This window comes from Channa argus, chromosome 8 (genome assembly GCF_033026475.1).
Source record: "Channa argus isolate prfri chromosome 8, Channa argus male v1.0, whole genome shotgun sequence".
Lineage (NCBI taxonomy): Eukaryota > Metazoa > Chordata > Actinopteri > Anabantiformes > Channidae > Channa > Channa argus.
Window position 1 is genome coordinate 27,360,378 of NC_090204.1, and position 13,073 is coordinate 27,373,450.

General features: G+C 41.2%; 2 protein-coding genes across 29 annotated transcripts in view; one reads left to right on the forward strand and one right to left on the reverse strand.

Annotated features, from left to right (window-relative positions):
- The first annotated feature begins 190 nt into the window (after positions 1-190).
- Positions 191-6,322, forward strand: LOC137132241 (golgin subfamily A member 6-like protein 26). Its single transcript, XM_067514521.1, has 2 exons — positions 191-1,531; positions 4,912-6,322. Exon 2 carries the CDS (start codon positions 4,943-4,945, stop codon positions 5,897-5,899), a length of 957 nt encoding a protein of 318 aa, XP_067370622.1. The 5' UTR covers positions 191-1,531; positions 4,912-4,942; the 3' UTR covers positions 5,900-6,322.
- Positions 6,323-7,937: 1,615 nt separating this feature from the next.
- ptprfa (protein tyrosine phosphatase receptor type Fa) overlaps positions 7,938-13,073 on the reverse strand; it is a 316,431-nt gene continuing 311,295 nt past the window's right edge. For all 28 annotated transcript variants that reach the window (XR_010914989.1, XM_067512515.1, XM_067512498.1 and 25 more), the window contains 2 exons: positions 11,749-11,884; positions 7,938-9,814 (listed from right to left, as the gene is read on the reverse strand). Coding sequence is in view for 27 of the 28 variants with exons in the window: in XM_067512515.1 (XP_067368616.1) it covers positions 9,746-9,814; positions 11,749-11,884 (205 nt within the window). In the remaining variant the exon portion in view is untranslated. The remainder of the gene's footprint in view (positions 9,815-11,748; positions 11,885-13,073) is intronic.

The following is a 13,073-nucleotide window of genomic DNA, read 5'->3' on the forward strand; positions in this document are numbered from 1 at the left end:
ATAATTAAAATTGGCATTTCAACTTGTGGAGTGGAGTAATTTTTTATGCAAGTAGTTGCACTTTCACTTGAGTTCATCCTACTTCCATCTAGAATTTTGCAGGAAGTTTCGCACTTTGTGTACCTCCACCATTTCCTGTTTTGGGCTTTTATTTTGTTGCTCATCCTTTGTCTCTTCCTGTGAGTCTGTTTGGCGTCTTTTCCTTCCTCGTTTTTGTCCTGATTTGTTTCACCTGTTCCCCTGCTCTCCTCACTGTTCTCTGCCAGTTCGTTGTATGTATGTGTGTGTAGGTACTCTGTTTGTATCCTGCCTGATCCCCGTCTGGACTCTGTCATGGTTTTGGTCTGTGGTTTGGTTTTCCTTTGTTACATTTTTGCATTAGTTTATCCTCCACCTGTTTGTTCAATCCTGCTCCTCCTGTTAGTTTCTCCTGTTTAGCTCTGTTCTTTGGTCCCTGTTAATTTATCCTCTTACCTGTGTGTTTGAATTAGTTATGATCTTGTCTGGTCCCTGTGTGTACCCTACTTTGTGTTTATCTTGTATGTGTGCACCCCGTTTATTTGAATAGTCTGTCGTTTGTTACCTTTTGTTCTGTAAGTTATTAGCCTCCTCGTGGAATGATTTTTAGTTGTGTTAACCCCCCCTTTCCTTTATACCTCCTCTTGCTGTCTCCTTACTTGAATCCTTGCAAAATTACTTATACTAACCGTAACATTACGAACTGGCCACGAAAGGACCCAGAGACGTGGAAGAGTTGTTTTTTTTTTTTTCTCTCTCCCTTCCCCCATGGATGCCACAGAGCCCTTTATGCAGTTTTCAGGGTACCGCCCTGAGTTGGAGAACCTGCCTTCTATTAAAGACGAGTTTAATGGTTCTCTCCTCACCATCCCTTCCAGGCCTCTTGGCACCAGACGTAAGCGTAAGACCAAACCACAGACCAAACCTCAGGCCCTGAACCAACCACAGGCTTCTGCTCTCCATGTCTTATCTGCTGTTGCAGCGCCAGGTCCTTTTTTCGTTCCTGTACCAACAACTGTTCTGGTGTCTGCTGTCCCATCGGCAGCACGCTCCTCCCCTTAAACGCAAACAGCTCCCAGTGATCACGGACCTGCTCACTTACCTCTGGGACTCCTGTATGCGGGCTACAGACCTTGAGACATGCTTGGCCAAGGTCAGGCAGGTAGGGCAAGTGGTCATTTCCCGGCCCTGGCTGGTTAGCCTGCCTAGGGCCCCGGAGTTATTGGAGGCACTGGCCAATTATAGAGGTGAGGGGAGACAGTCACTCCTGCCCTGGCTCAGCCACACCTTCCCAGGCTCCCACCCCGAACACAGCCAGCAGTTCGGAGAGGTTCGCCCAGGTCGACGCCGCGACCTCTGTTCTGCTTCCTGTGCGGGTCGACACCGCCAGCACTTTGGAGAGGTTCGCCTAGGTCAATGCCGCGACCTCGGTCCAGCTACCTGGGAGAGTGGACGCAGCCTCTGGGGATTCTGCTCTGGCTCGCCCAGTTCCTGTTCCTGTCCCGGCGCCGAGGTCAGCCGCCGTTTGTCTGGTCCTTCAAAACGTTTCCACATAAGAATGTAGAGAATCTCTTTGATATTGTGTTGTCATCAGTTTATTAATTTCACCATCGTTTATAAAAAATCTGCATGTTTCATATTCAGCTTTAGTTTTATAGGGCCAATTTACAACAAAGTCATCTACAGGCACTTTACAGAATAAAGTCCAGACTATAAAGATGTACAGGTGCTGGTCATATAATTAGAATATCTTCACAAAGTTGATGTATTTCACTAATTCTATTCATGAAGTGAAACATGTATAATGTATCCATTCATTCCACACAGACTGATATATTTCAAGTGTTTTATTTCTTTTAATTTTTATGATTATAACTTACAACTAATAACAACCCCAAATTCAGTATCTCAGAAAATTAGAATATTACTTAAAGGATTACAAAGAAAGGAAAGGAACTGAAAAGTATGAACATGAAAAGTAGGAGCATGTACAGCACTCAATACTTAGTTGGGCTCATTTTGCCTGAATTACTACAGCAGTGCTCCGTGGCATGGAGTCGATCAGTCTGTGGCACTGCTCAGGTGTTATGAGAGCCCAGGTTGCTAGTGGCCTTCAGCTCTTCTGCATTGTTGGGTCTGGCATATCGCATCTTCCTCTTCACAATGCCCCATAGATTTTCTATGGGGTTAAGGTCAGGCAAGTTTGCTGACCAATCAACGTCAGGGATACCATGGTCCTTAAACCAGGTACTGGTAGATTTGGCACTGTGTGCAGTTTCCAAGTCCTGTTTTGTCTTTGGCCCAGGTGAGACGCTTCTGACGCTGTCTGTTTTTCAAGAGTGGCTTGACAAGGAATGCGCCAGCTGAAACCCAAGTCTTGCGTCTGTGGGTTTCGTTTCGTAATTTTGTGTCTTGCCCTCCTTGTGCAAGGTGTCAATGGTCGTCTTTTGGACAACTGTCAAATCAGCAGTCTTCCCCATGATTATGTAGCCTACAGAACTAGACTGAGACCATTTAAAGGCCTTTGCAGGTGTTAATGTGTTAATTATTAGCTTATTAGAGTGGTGAAAAATCCTTTCTTTGTATTGGTCTTAAATAAATTTCTCAAATCTCAAATTTTCTGAGATACTGAATTTGGGGTTTTCATTAGTTGTCAGTTATAATCCTCAATCCATTGTGAAGATATTCTAATTTATATGACCAGCGCCTGTATATAGAAAAACCAACAAATCCCACTTGAGCAAGCCCTAGGCTACAGTGGAGGGAAAAAAACTCTCTTTAATGGAAGAAAGAAGAAATGGCTCAGAGTGGGTGGCCATCTGGCTTGACCAGCTGGGGTGAGTTAAAAGTGGAGAGAAAAAAGAAAGCAACAAAATATTGGGCAGGTTGGTAGAAAAACTGTGGGTGCAGGAAGTCGAGCATTCGTCCACCAATCAATTGCAATTGTTGGTTTGATCCCCGGCTCCTCCGGTCAGATGTCGAAGTGTCATTGGGTGTCAAAATGGCTGTGGACTGAAGCTCCCCATCCAACCTAATGGAGCTTGAGAGGTACTGCAAAGAACAAAGGGAGAAACTGTCCAAAAATAGGTGTGACAGGCTTGTAGCATCATACTCAAAAACACTTGAGGCTGTAAATGTTCTGCACTTATATAGCACTTTTCTACCTATTGGCACTCAAAGCACTTTACACTGCTTCTTATTCACCCATTCACACTCACAATCACACACACACTCACACCGATGGGGGAGCTGCTATGCAGCTGGCCAACACTCACCTGGAGCAACTAAGTTGGGATTCAGTGTCTTGCTCAAGGACACTTTGACCTGTGACCGGAGGAGCCGGGGATTGAACCAACAACTGTGAGATTGGTGGACAGCCGCTCTACCTTCCTGCATCACAGTCGCCCCATAAAGGCTGTAATTGGTGATAAATGTGCTTCAAAAAAGAGAGGAAATCAGTTTTCATAGTGAAACTGAATTGCTACAACCATGACAAAAAATATATATATACTTTTCATCGTGTTAAAACAAGAAAATATAACAAGAAGCCATTTAACGAGAAAACGTTCTCATTTTAATGACCACAAAACGTTCCCCTTTTAAGAATTTATTCTAATAAGGGGAAAGTTTGCACCTTCATAACATTGTTTTAACCTAAAAGTATTTATTTTTTAAAGAAAGAAATTCTAGTATAAGTGGTTATTAGACAGTTTGATGCAGTCTGGTCATTCTGCTCTGACCTCTGGCATTAAGAAAGCTTTTTCAGCTGAAGCTCACTGGATATTTTCTCTTTTATCAGACCTTTATCTGTAAACCCTAGTCAAACTTGATGTTTAAGAATTACAATTCTTCTGTCCAAATACATGTTGGAAAAAGAATTTTCTCTGCAGAAGAACATCTGGCTCCTGATGTGATGGAAACACTGATGACAAATCAGTTCTAGAATGTGACTTTGATCTAAGGACTAGGTTCCTCTGAGCCAAGAGTCTCAGTCTTCACTGATTCACATGTTGGAAAGACAAACATTTAAAACATAACAGTTTGTTAGCTTCACCTTTACAAGATTTGTCTTTATGTCTTTTCATTTTGGATCATTTACCACATAATCAGCCTCCATGGCAAGAAGAGAGAGCACATGTTTTACTGTGAGTTTTTTCATTCTTAACTGCACTTATCCACAAGACCGGAGTTGTTTTTGACCCATTGGTTCCACAATACAAGTCATACAGCGTGGACAAATGATCAGAAAACGCTCCTTGGGCACAGACAAGGAAAAGACTTGGACAAACATGTTCTTCTTTTCCACGGTCAGAAAAAGACATCAAAACTGTAGAAGTTGGCAACTTTTGATTTTAAATCTCATTTTGTGGCTTTTTTTGTGTTTGTGGAAGTTTTTTTTGTCTACTCAAAAAGTTTGTCTTTTTAATGATTCACTATGTGTTTCTTTTTTGCAAGTGTGGTCTATTTTTATTAGTTTTTATCTTAGTGATGCACCTACTTTTAGTTGTAGTCCATCTGTTTTTAGTTATTTGGGGTCTAAATAGAGTTGTTTTGTGTCTTTTGTGTAGCCATTTTATCATGTGCTTTTGGTAATTTTGGTCTATTCTTACTTACTATTGTCCCTCAGGTGGTTTTGTGCGTCTGTGTAGACATAATGTGTGTCAAGAGTCACTTTGAACTCATGATCATTTGGGCCACTGCTGGAGCTGGACAAAGGTCCAGCAGGCTCCTTTAGTAATTTTTCTTTGTGTCTGTAAATGTGTTCCCCCTCAGTGTCCTCAACAGATGATGTTGGCCTCTTGGTGTCAATGTCTCACTGGACAATGAAAGCAGCAGATCTCCTCCTCTGTGTTATTAAAATATCTTTATGTGTGTGTTGGTCTCTCTGGACAGTAACAGAGAGCTGGAGGACAAGAGAAGACAGATGGAGGCTCAAGTGAAAGAGATGGAGGAAAAGTTGAGGGCTGCTGCAAAGATCATGGTCCTGAAAGAGAGGGAGTTTTGGAAACAGGACAGAAAGCAGCTTCTGGAGGAGAACAGAAGGCTGGAGAGAGAGTTGTACATCATGGAGGGAAACATCAGGAAGTTAAGAACTGACCCAGAAACCCAGAAAGTCAAAGAAGAGAGAGAACAACAAGAAGAAGAGATCCACTCTGTTCACGAGCGTCTCTTTCCTCTGGAGAAGAAATACAGAGCAGAGCTCTCTACCTGCAAGGGACTGAGGAGAGAGGATGAGGTGGCAGAGGAGGAGAAGAATAAGACAGAGCAGCTGACCATCCCTCTCCAACAGAGCCTCCCTGCTCAAAAACAGGAAACAGAGAGAGCGAGAGACTCGTTTCAGCAGTGCAAAGAGTCCAGTGGATCCGAGAGTGTAGAAGAGAAGTGGAGGAGAAAAGTCTCTAAGCTGGAAGAGCTCCTCAGTGAGAAAGAGGAAGAGATCCACAGAGCCATTGAGAAAAGACGAGCTCGCACTCAGGCCCATGGGGAAACTTTGGCCGAGCTGAGTAACACAAAGTCGGCTCTGATGCAGAGCCGACTGAGCTGTATCGCTCTGGAGGAGAAATTCCAAAGACTGCTGGCTGAGAAAGAGGAAAAATTCAGGACGGAGCTTTCAGAGCAGGAAAGGAGATTTAAGAAAAAGCTCCGTGAAAAGCAGAGGAGAAAAGAAAGAGGACTTCATAAAGAGCTGTCATACAGAGAGATCAAGTCCAGAATGGAACTTGTTGAGCTCTGTGACATTTGGCAGAGCAAAGCTCAGCACTGGCAAAAAGAAACGATGAAGCTGGAGAAGAAGCTGGTGGACAAAGAAAAGATGTGGAATTATCAGGAGGCAATCCAACAACTCGCAGAGGAAAAGATCCACCTTCAGATACGCTGCTGACTCAGCTCCGCTCTGATTCCAACAACTCATTTCAAATGTTTAGTAGTGAAATTAACATTTGCTGTCTTTGTGTTTACAGCAGCTCTCAATGAAGAAGAAGCAGAAAAAGAACTTCAGCTTCAGGAGTCGACAAACAAACTCTCCATCCCCCTCAATCCGACCCCTTCCACCCTCGACCCTGCCCCGTGATCCCTTCCCCCTTCCCTACTCCCACCTCCTGCCTCCCCTCTTCTTACCATTTCCTTTCCCTTCATGAATTTCTTCTACTGACCCCTGTGTCCTTCCTTCACTCCCGTCCGGCGGGGGAGGCAGACGACCGCCCACCCTGAGCCTGGTTCTGTCGGAGGTGTTTTTCCTCTCCACTGTCACTTTAGTGCTTGCTCAGGGGAGATTTGTTGGGTTTTCCTCATAATTTTGTATAAAATTCTAATTTATAATTCTCTAATAAAAAACAAAAAACAAACATAAAATAAATTTCACTTCCTTTTGTTTTTCTGAATATTATTATAAATACAGAATTGTCACATTAGACTTTAGATGTGATTGTTAGGAAGTTGTGCTGTTCGACCTCTCAGTATTAATCCACCACAGTCAGTTTGTTCATGGTTCAGTGTCTGAAACTACACTGCAGACTGAAGACTGTTAGTTGGACTTTGTGACTGATGAGGCTCGATGGATTTCACAGTCACAGTTGGGGCTCTGCATAAAATATAATTAACTTCTGATGTTTACAGTGCAGTGACATCGTCTATGATTTTAGCTGGTAGGAAAAGTTTATCATATTTTGGTCCTTGTTCATGGAACAAATTTGGGACCCAATTAAAATTAACTTTTTCATCACAATATCCTCTTTTAAACAGAAATGAACTGCAATTTACACCACGTCCTGCTCCTGCTTCTAGTGATTGTTTCTATTTTCTTTTGTTTTTTGTACTTGATGTTTTGTCTTTTTTTAAAATTTACTTTATTGCCCTGCAATTTTATCTTAAATATGATCAACATTTTTTTTTAAACTTGCCACCTTCTTGGTCAGATCACCATTGAAAAAGAGATCATCTTATCTCAACTGTGTTTGAAAAACGGCACATTAGTTGACATCTGCACAAAATGTCAGATACACTAGTTAGCATGTATAAGTTCCAAAATGTCCCCAACTAGTTTAACTAGTGGACATTTGGGCTCTTACTAGTTAACTGTTTAACAATTTGAGGCTCACTAGTTAACTTGTAAGGTCAAAAAGTCTGCTTAACTGGTGAGCATTCTATCTCTAACTAGTTACAGTCTTGTGATGTGAGGGGAGGCTATTAAATAAATTACAAAAAATCAATGTAACGTAGCTATTGCACATTTTGATGTGAGACTTGGTTGGAACACTAGACCACAGCAACATGTCTGTGAACCTTGCAAAGTTTGCTTACAGACTCATTAATGTGATTCATGTGAGAAGTGCAGAAACAATCATTGGGTTTCTCCTGCCCAATCTCCAGGACTTTAACACATCAAAAAGAACCACTGACTCCTCTCAACCTCTTTCAGCTTCTCCCATTTGGCAGCTGCTTCAGAGCACTGTCTGCCAAAACCACCAGACCCCCAAAGAGTTTTTATCCTGAGACCATCACACTCATTAACGGCTGACCTTGTACTTACTGCTACATTGCTGTACTGCACTGCACATACTAATACGCAACCACTATATTTCCACACAGTGACTAAACACACGCACACACACGACGACTACTCTACCTCCTGAGGCACAGACACACCAATATAACAATTGTTCTTGTCATATTGTCTGTATTTCTTATTCTTTGAAAATGCACTTTAGAGCTATCAACTAACTAACTAACTAACTTCCCCCATATTTCATAAGTGGAGTGTGTACAGCTCTGTTTCCAAAAAGGTTGGTACTCAGCAAAATGGAAATGTACTGGAAATGCAGTACAAAGAAAACAAATGTTAAAACTCTAAACTGAGATTATTATTCAAATGAGACTCTTGCTTTATTTTTATCATCTGTACCGAAATGAAATCCACAACATTTATATAAAAAACCCAATTATTCAACTTTATTAACATCAAGGTTTTCAAGACATTTTTTCTCTGCATTTTATTAACAAATAGAAAACAGATCATGTATACAACAGATACAACCCTTATAGCACAACTCTGTGAAATGCATCCAAAACCACCTCACATTGTCATCTCATCCAGTGAAAACCACAGAGATCATTGATGCTGCTCTGAGTAACAAGTCTGTCCATTTGCGACACAGTGATAAAATAGCTGAGCAGTAATATATCAGTGAGTGTCATGTTTATGTGAAGCCATGTATGCAGACAGAAAGGTGCAAGTCATAAGTGGGGAAGTCAGAAATGTGTAGGGGTCACTAAACCAAATCCCTGTGAAATGTCAGTCATGTTGGGTGCATTATGGTCCATTATGAAATAGTGCACTGTTCATCAGTGGGCAGTGTGTACCACAGCTGGACTGTGAACTAGTTTGGACATTTTAGGATGTAGCAGTGTATATGGATTCAGTCTCACTTACACCATCCTGCCTCCAAATTACTCACTGAAGCACAAATTTTGGATAAATCTGCTGCCTAAAATACTCAACCTCTATAAGTTGGAGGTGCTTGCCTCAAAAACTACAGCAGTGTATGAAAGTACTGGTCTTTATTTTTCAATTTCAGAAATGTTTGCTTTCATTAGTAGCCAATGGGTTCAGTCTGTCTGTGGTTCTCAGCACCAAAAAATATGGGAAATCTCAGTGACAATGAGGAAAATAGAGCAGGATACAGGCAGCCGTAGTTTTTAAGGTTCAAGGTTCAGGGGAGTCTTCCCCTAATGCCTTTAGTAGGAAACTAAATCGGACTGGTGACGTTGTTTCATGCAAAGAGCATGTGATCTACATTTTATGTTGTCACACTTATTTTGCAGAAATTCGCAACAACAGGTCGTCTTTGCTTAATCTACCTGAGTCCACGTTAAGAGGGGATGTGAAAACTAGGGTGCACATACTGTAACGAAGGTCTTTTGTTGAAGGTTTCAAATTCTCTGATGCTTGTGTGAAACTCCTCCACGGACAGGAAAGTCTGTACATGCTAGCAGATGTCCAGATGTGAATAGTTTTTGCACATTTATATCCACAGGTTTATTTCATACCATTCACAAACTTTATCTTTTTGTTTGATCTGTTTGATCCATTTCATCACTATCATCATCATCATTATTCTGTTGGATGTCAAGAAGTCCAAGCCCACATTTCCCCCTAAATAAGACCAAGTGAGTAATGATAACATTAGAATATCATAGGTATGATACAAAATAAAGTTATTAGCAGCTGTGAGTATAAGCTTTCCAGTATTAACTTTGGAGCATGTTGGAAATACATGTCCTTTGTGCTAATACAAAATAATACAAAGATAAGCAAATTAAAAAAAGACCCATTAAGACACATAATAATCAGTGTGAGTGTTTACAAAATCAATTCTAAATACTCATAATGTAGTAATGATGATTAAAAATTAAAAATAGCAGAAAAATATCCTTTGCAATTAGGAGTGGGAAGAAACTGGGGAGCGACTGGAATATTCAGTCAAGAATAAGAATGAAGCATGACTACAAGTCTTTCAAGGTGGGGTTTTTGGGAGGTTTTGGTGTTGGGTCTGTGGCAGAATCATGGCACCAGTCCAGGAGGAGGTCGTCCTGTGCCCTCTCCTCCTCCTGCTGTGGTCGCCTCCTCATCAGTGCCCCTCGTAACCTCCTCATCAGGCCGCGAGGTCTGATGAAGCTGAGTGGATATGGCTCAGAGGAAACTCTTCTGGCGATGACTTTCTGGGTGGGGTTATGTTGCATAGTGATCAAAGCTTCCCAGGTACTCCAGAGCAGCCCGATAGCATAGCTGGTACTGATCCTGAACACACAATAGCTTTGTCAGTTTGTAAGTGGGAAGAAACTAATTAAAACGGTAATAAATACTGAATGAAGAGCATTAAGATAATTCAAATACATTCCTTTTTGTTTAAGTGTTCAGGCTTCTCTTTGCTTTCACCTTTGAGGGTCCTTTTAATAAACAGCACTTTGTACGGGTTGTATGGGTTATATATATAGCACTTTGTACTTTGTTTGGGATGAGAAGGACAGATAAATTGCCAATCAATGTCATGATAACTTTTAAAACAGTCTCCACACATAAAGAGCATGATTAACTATTGCTCGCACTAGATTCACTGCTATACTGCAATTGACTCTGTCACTGCGCTCTGTACCTGTTTAAGGTACTAAATATCTGACCGCCGCTTTCAGAAGGACGTCTTTGCCTCGGGCATTTGGTTCAGAGTCATTACCTTCACAAGCGGGTAACACCTGTTGTCTGCTTCTTTTACAACTATCTTGATGAAAAAGAAGTCAGCTCCTATTGTGATGCTTAGCGTTAGTTTGTGTTCTTCACGCTGTTTTGCATAATGTGAACACACGTACCACTCAGCACCTCACAGCTGCAGTGAAATAGTTCAATATCCCTGGGGAATGCCTGCATTTCCTATTGGTGGAATAGGACAAGGGTCTAGTTACCCAGGACTGCAAATCTCTAGCTGGTACAATGACGTCCTCTAGACCTTGTTTGTTGCACTGTTTTTGTGATGATTCATAAAATATTTAGATCCCTGTGCTGCAGCGCTAACAGGTTCAGACTATATCACTACCTATAACTCAAATCATCACTAAATGATGATTCATATAAGATCGTGAAACAAGAACATTCAGAAATGTGATAAAGAATAAAGAGTGATTTTTTTATCACTCAAATTGTTTTGCTTATATTAACTATATCATTTGTGGTTTTGACAATATTGATACTAATCAACATATCCTCCTCTTTCACATGAAAATGCTAGAAAACAAATCTAATAAGCCAGGCTTCAAGTTGATATTAACAGTGACCATGAGTGACACTGGTGGTCGGTGGTAAGGATTTTCCTGTGTTGTAGTACTAACTCTCTAGGTGTAATCTCGGTCTCTGCTGCATTTTTCATTCGGCCTTGTCTTGGTCGCAGACGAGCCTGACTCAGAATGTTTTTCAGGATCGATCAAGACCACAACGGTGGCAAAATCACTAAATTGTCTGAGTATTTACTGTGATTAGATGTAAAACATCCTGCGTGAAATGCAGCCAATTACTTCACTTACTTTTGATAAAAAATAATTAGCTGTCACCCCTCCCCAACCCCCCTTCACTCATACTTCTGCGAAAAGATATAAAACATTTGACCTACACCTAAAGCACGGATTTCTGCCTCTGTAGCAAAACTAGCGGCTTAATTATTTAAACTGCTCCATATCAAACAGTTTGAACTGGCTTTGTTGTACAGGTCCTAGATCATGATGTACAAATAATCTTTGTACATGTGCCTCAAATTCTGGGATTTCAATACTTGGCTCCGATAGCTTTAAGTGAGAGAAAGCATCCCCCACAAGAAATGATGCCACAGCAATTGTAAAATGTCGGAAAGAAACGATGGCCAGAATCTGCATTCTGCAGTGAAAGGCAATAAAGTTTTCCAAATGTGCAAATGTGCAAGTCTTTCACTGACATGTCACCAATCTACTGATGTGGACAGAAGGATCCATGACCGACTGTGTGCAAGCTCCAACAATCTAAACAAATCTGGAGATATAATAAATAAAGTTCAGGTACACAGATTTTACGATGCTTCTTTCGAACATGTTCCCCTGAAAGAATGTTTTTTATACATCGTCCCCCTTTGCTCAGTTCTTACTGACATGAACTCTTTCTCTGTCTTCTTCAATGACCTGTTCCTCATGCACTGCTGCAGCAGTTTATCTTACCTCTGTCTGCACCATGGCAGGCCTCTGAGTTCGGAGTGTCTTGACCGTCTGGAAAAGATCGACCACCCCCTCGTACCTCATTCTCTCCAGGACAATGCTCAGGGTGATGAACACACCAGTCCGCCCAACACCAGCACTGGTTGACACACACATTATTAGACTTTCATTACAAACATGTAACACAGAGACAACACTAAAAATCAGTAAAATCAATAAAATCAGAAACTCCAGATCTCCACAAAATCAGGAAAATGGAACTAGTTGTGAGTCTGTTTAACTATTCAGTGTTTGTGAATGAAATAAGCTCAGAACTCAATGGATTATAGGAATAGAACATGGATGCTGAAACAATGAAAAGAGCATTTCTGCTGCCCCTGCAGACAGTTATGCCATTTAATAGGACACTCTGATAATAAAAGGGGGGGGGGGGGCTGCAAGCTGTGGTCATACATAAAGATGTTTCTTGTTAAACTATCCAACCACCCATCTTCTTAAGGGTTGCTGGGATATTGGGCAAAAGGCAGATCCTGAACAGATCACCCATCTAGCGAGAAAGAGACAACTACCTAGTGGCAGTCTATAATCAACCTTTTGACTGGGGGACCAAACCAGAATATTGATGCAGGAAACCGACACAGGCAGAGAGAGAACATGCACACACCTCCCAGAAACACCTCAGGCAGCTGACGGACTGGGAAGCAATATGCTGGTCTTTGTTAACACAGAGAAACAATTTAAGCTTTGACACTCAACCAACTTCACACAACCATGTAACTAAACAAGAGAAAGAATATCTTAAAAGGGGAAATCACTCAATTATTTAAACATTAAATTACCAGAAAAAACAGATATAGCTGCTGCACTTTTAAATTAGAAATGAATTAACATCAATTCTTGCCAGACAGACGGAAATCAGAAGATTTGACTGAGAACATAATTTATCAGCCCATAATTATAGTTCAGTAGGTGACATTTTAAGTAGTTGGTATCTAGTGAACAATATAAGGTACAAAGCAGGAAAGCAGGAGTTACCACTGGTGATGCATTTTAAAACCAGAGAAAGTCTGCGTCTGGAAAGGGATTGGGGTGGATGGATGGAGAAACCAGTGTGTTAACTACTTCAATGGATATATGTACTTCTGACCCAGATGTTTTTATGCTTAGTCTTAAACCATTACGTTGACTTTTATGCCTTTGCTCTACAACAAGTGCTGTAAGAATGATATTTTGCTTGCGGGCCAACCCGGAGGTTAGCATCTTTTTAGCATCATCTGAGTAGATGATGCTACAAAGTGTCAAATGTGACGATGTTTAATCTTCCTGAC

Bases quoted from the DNA above. Each gene is read 5' to 3' on its own strand.
- LOC137132241 (XM_067514521.1), top strand. From the start codon at position 4,943: ATGGAGGCTCAAGTGAAAGAGATGGAGGAAAAGTTGAGGGCTGCTGCA.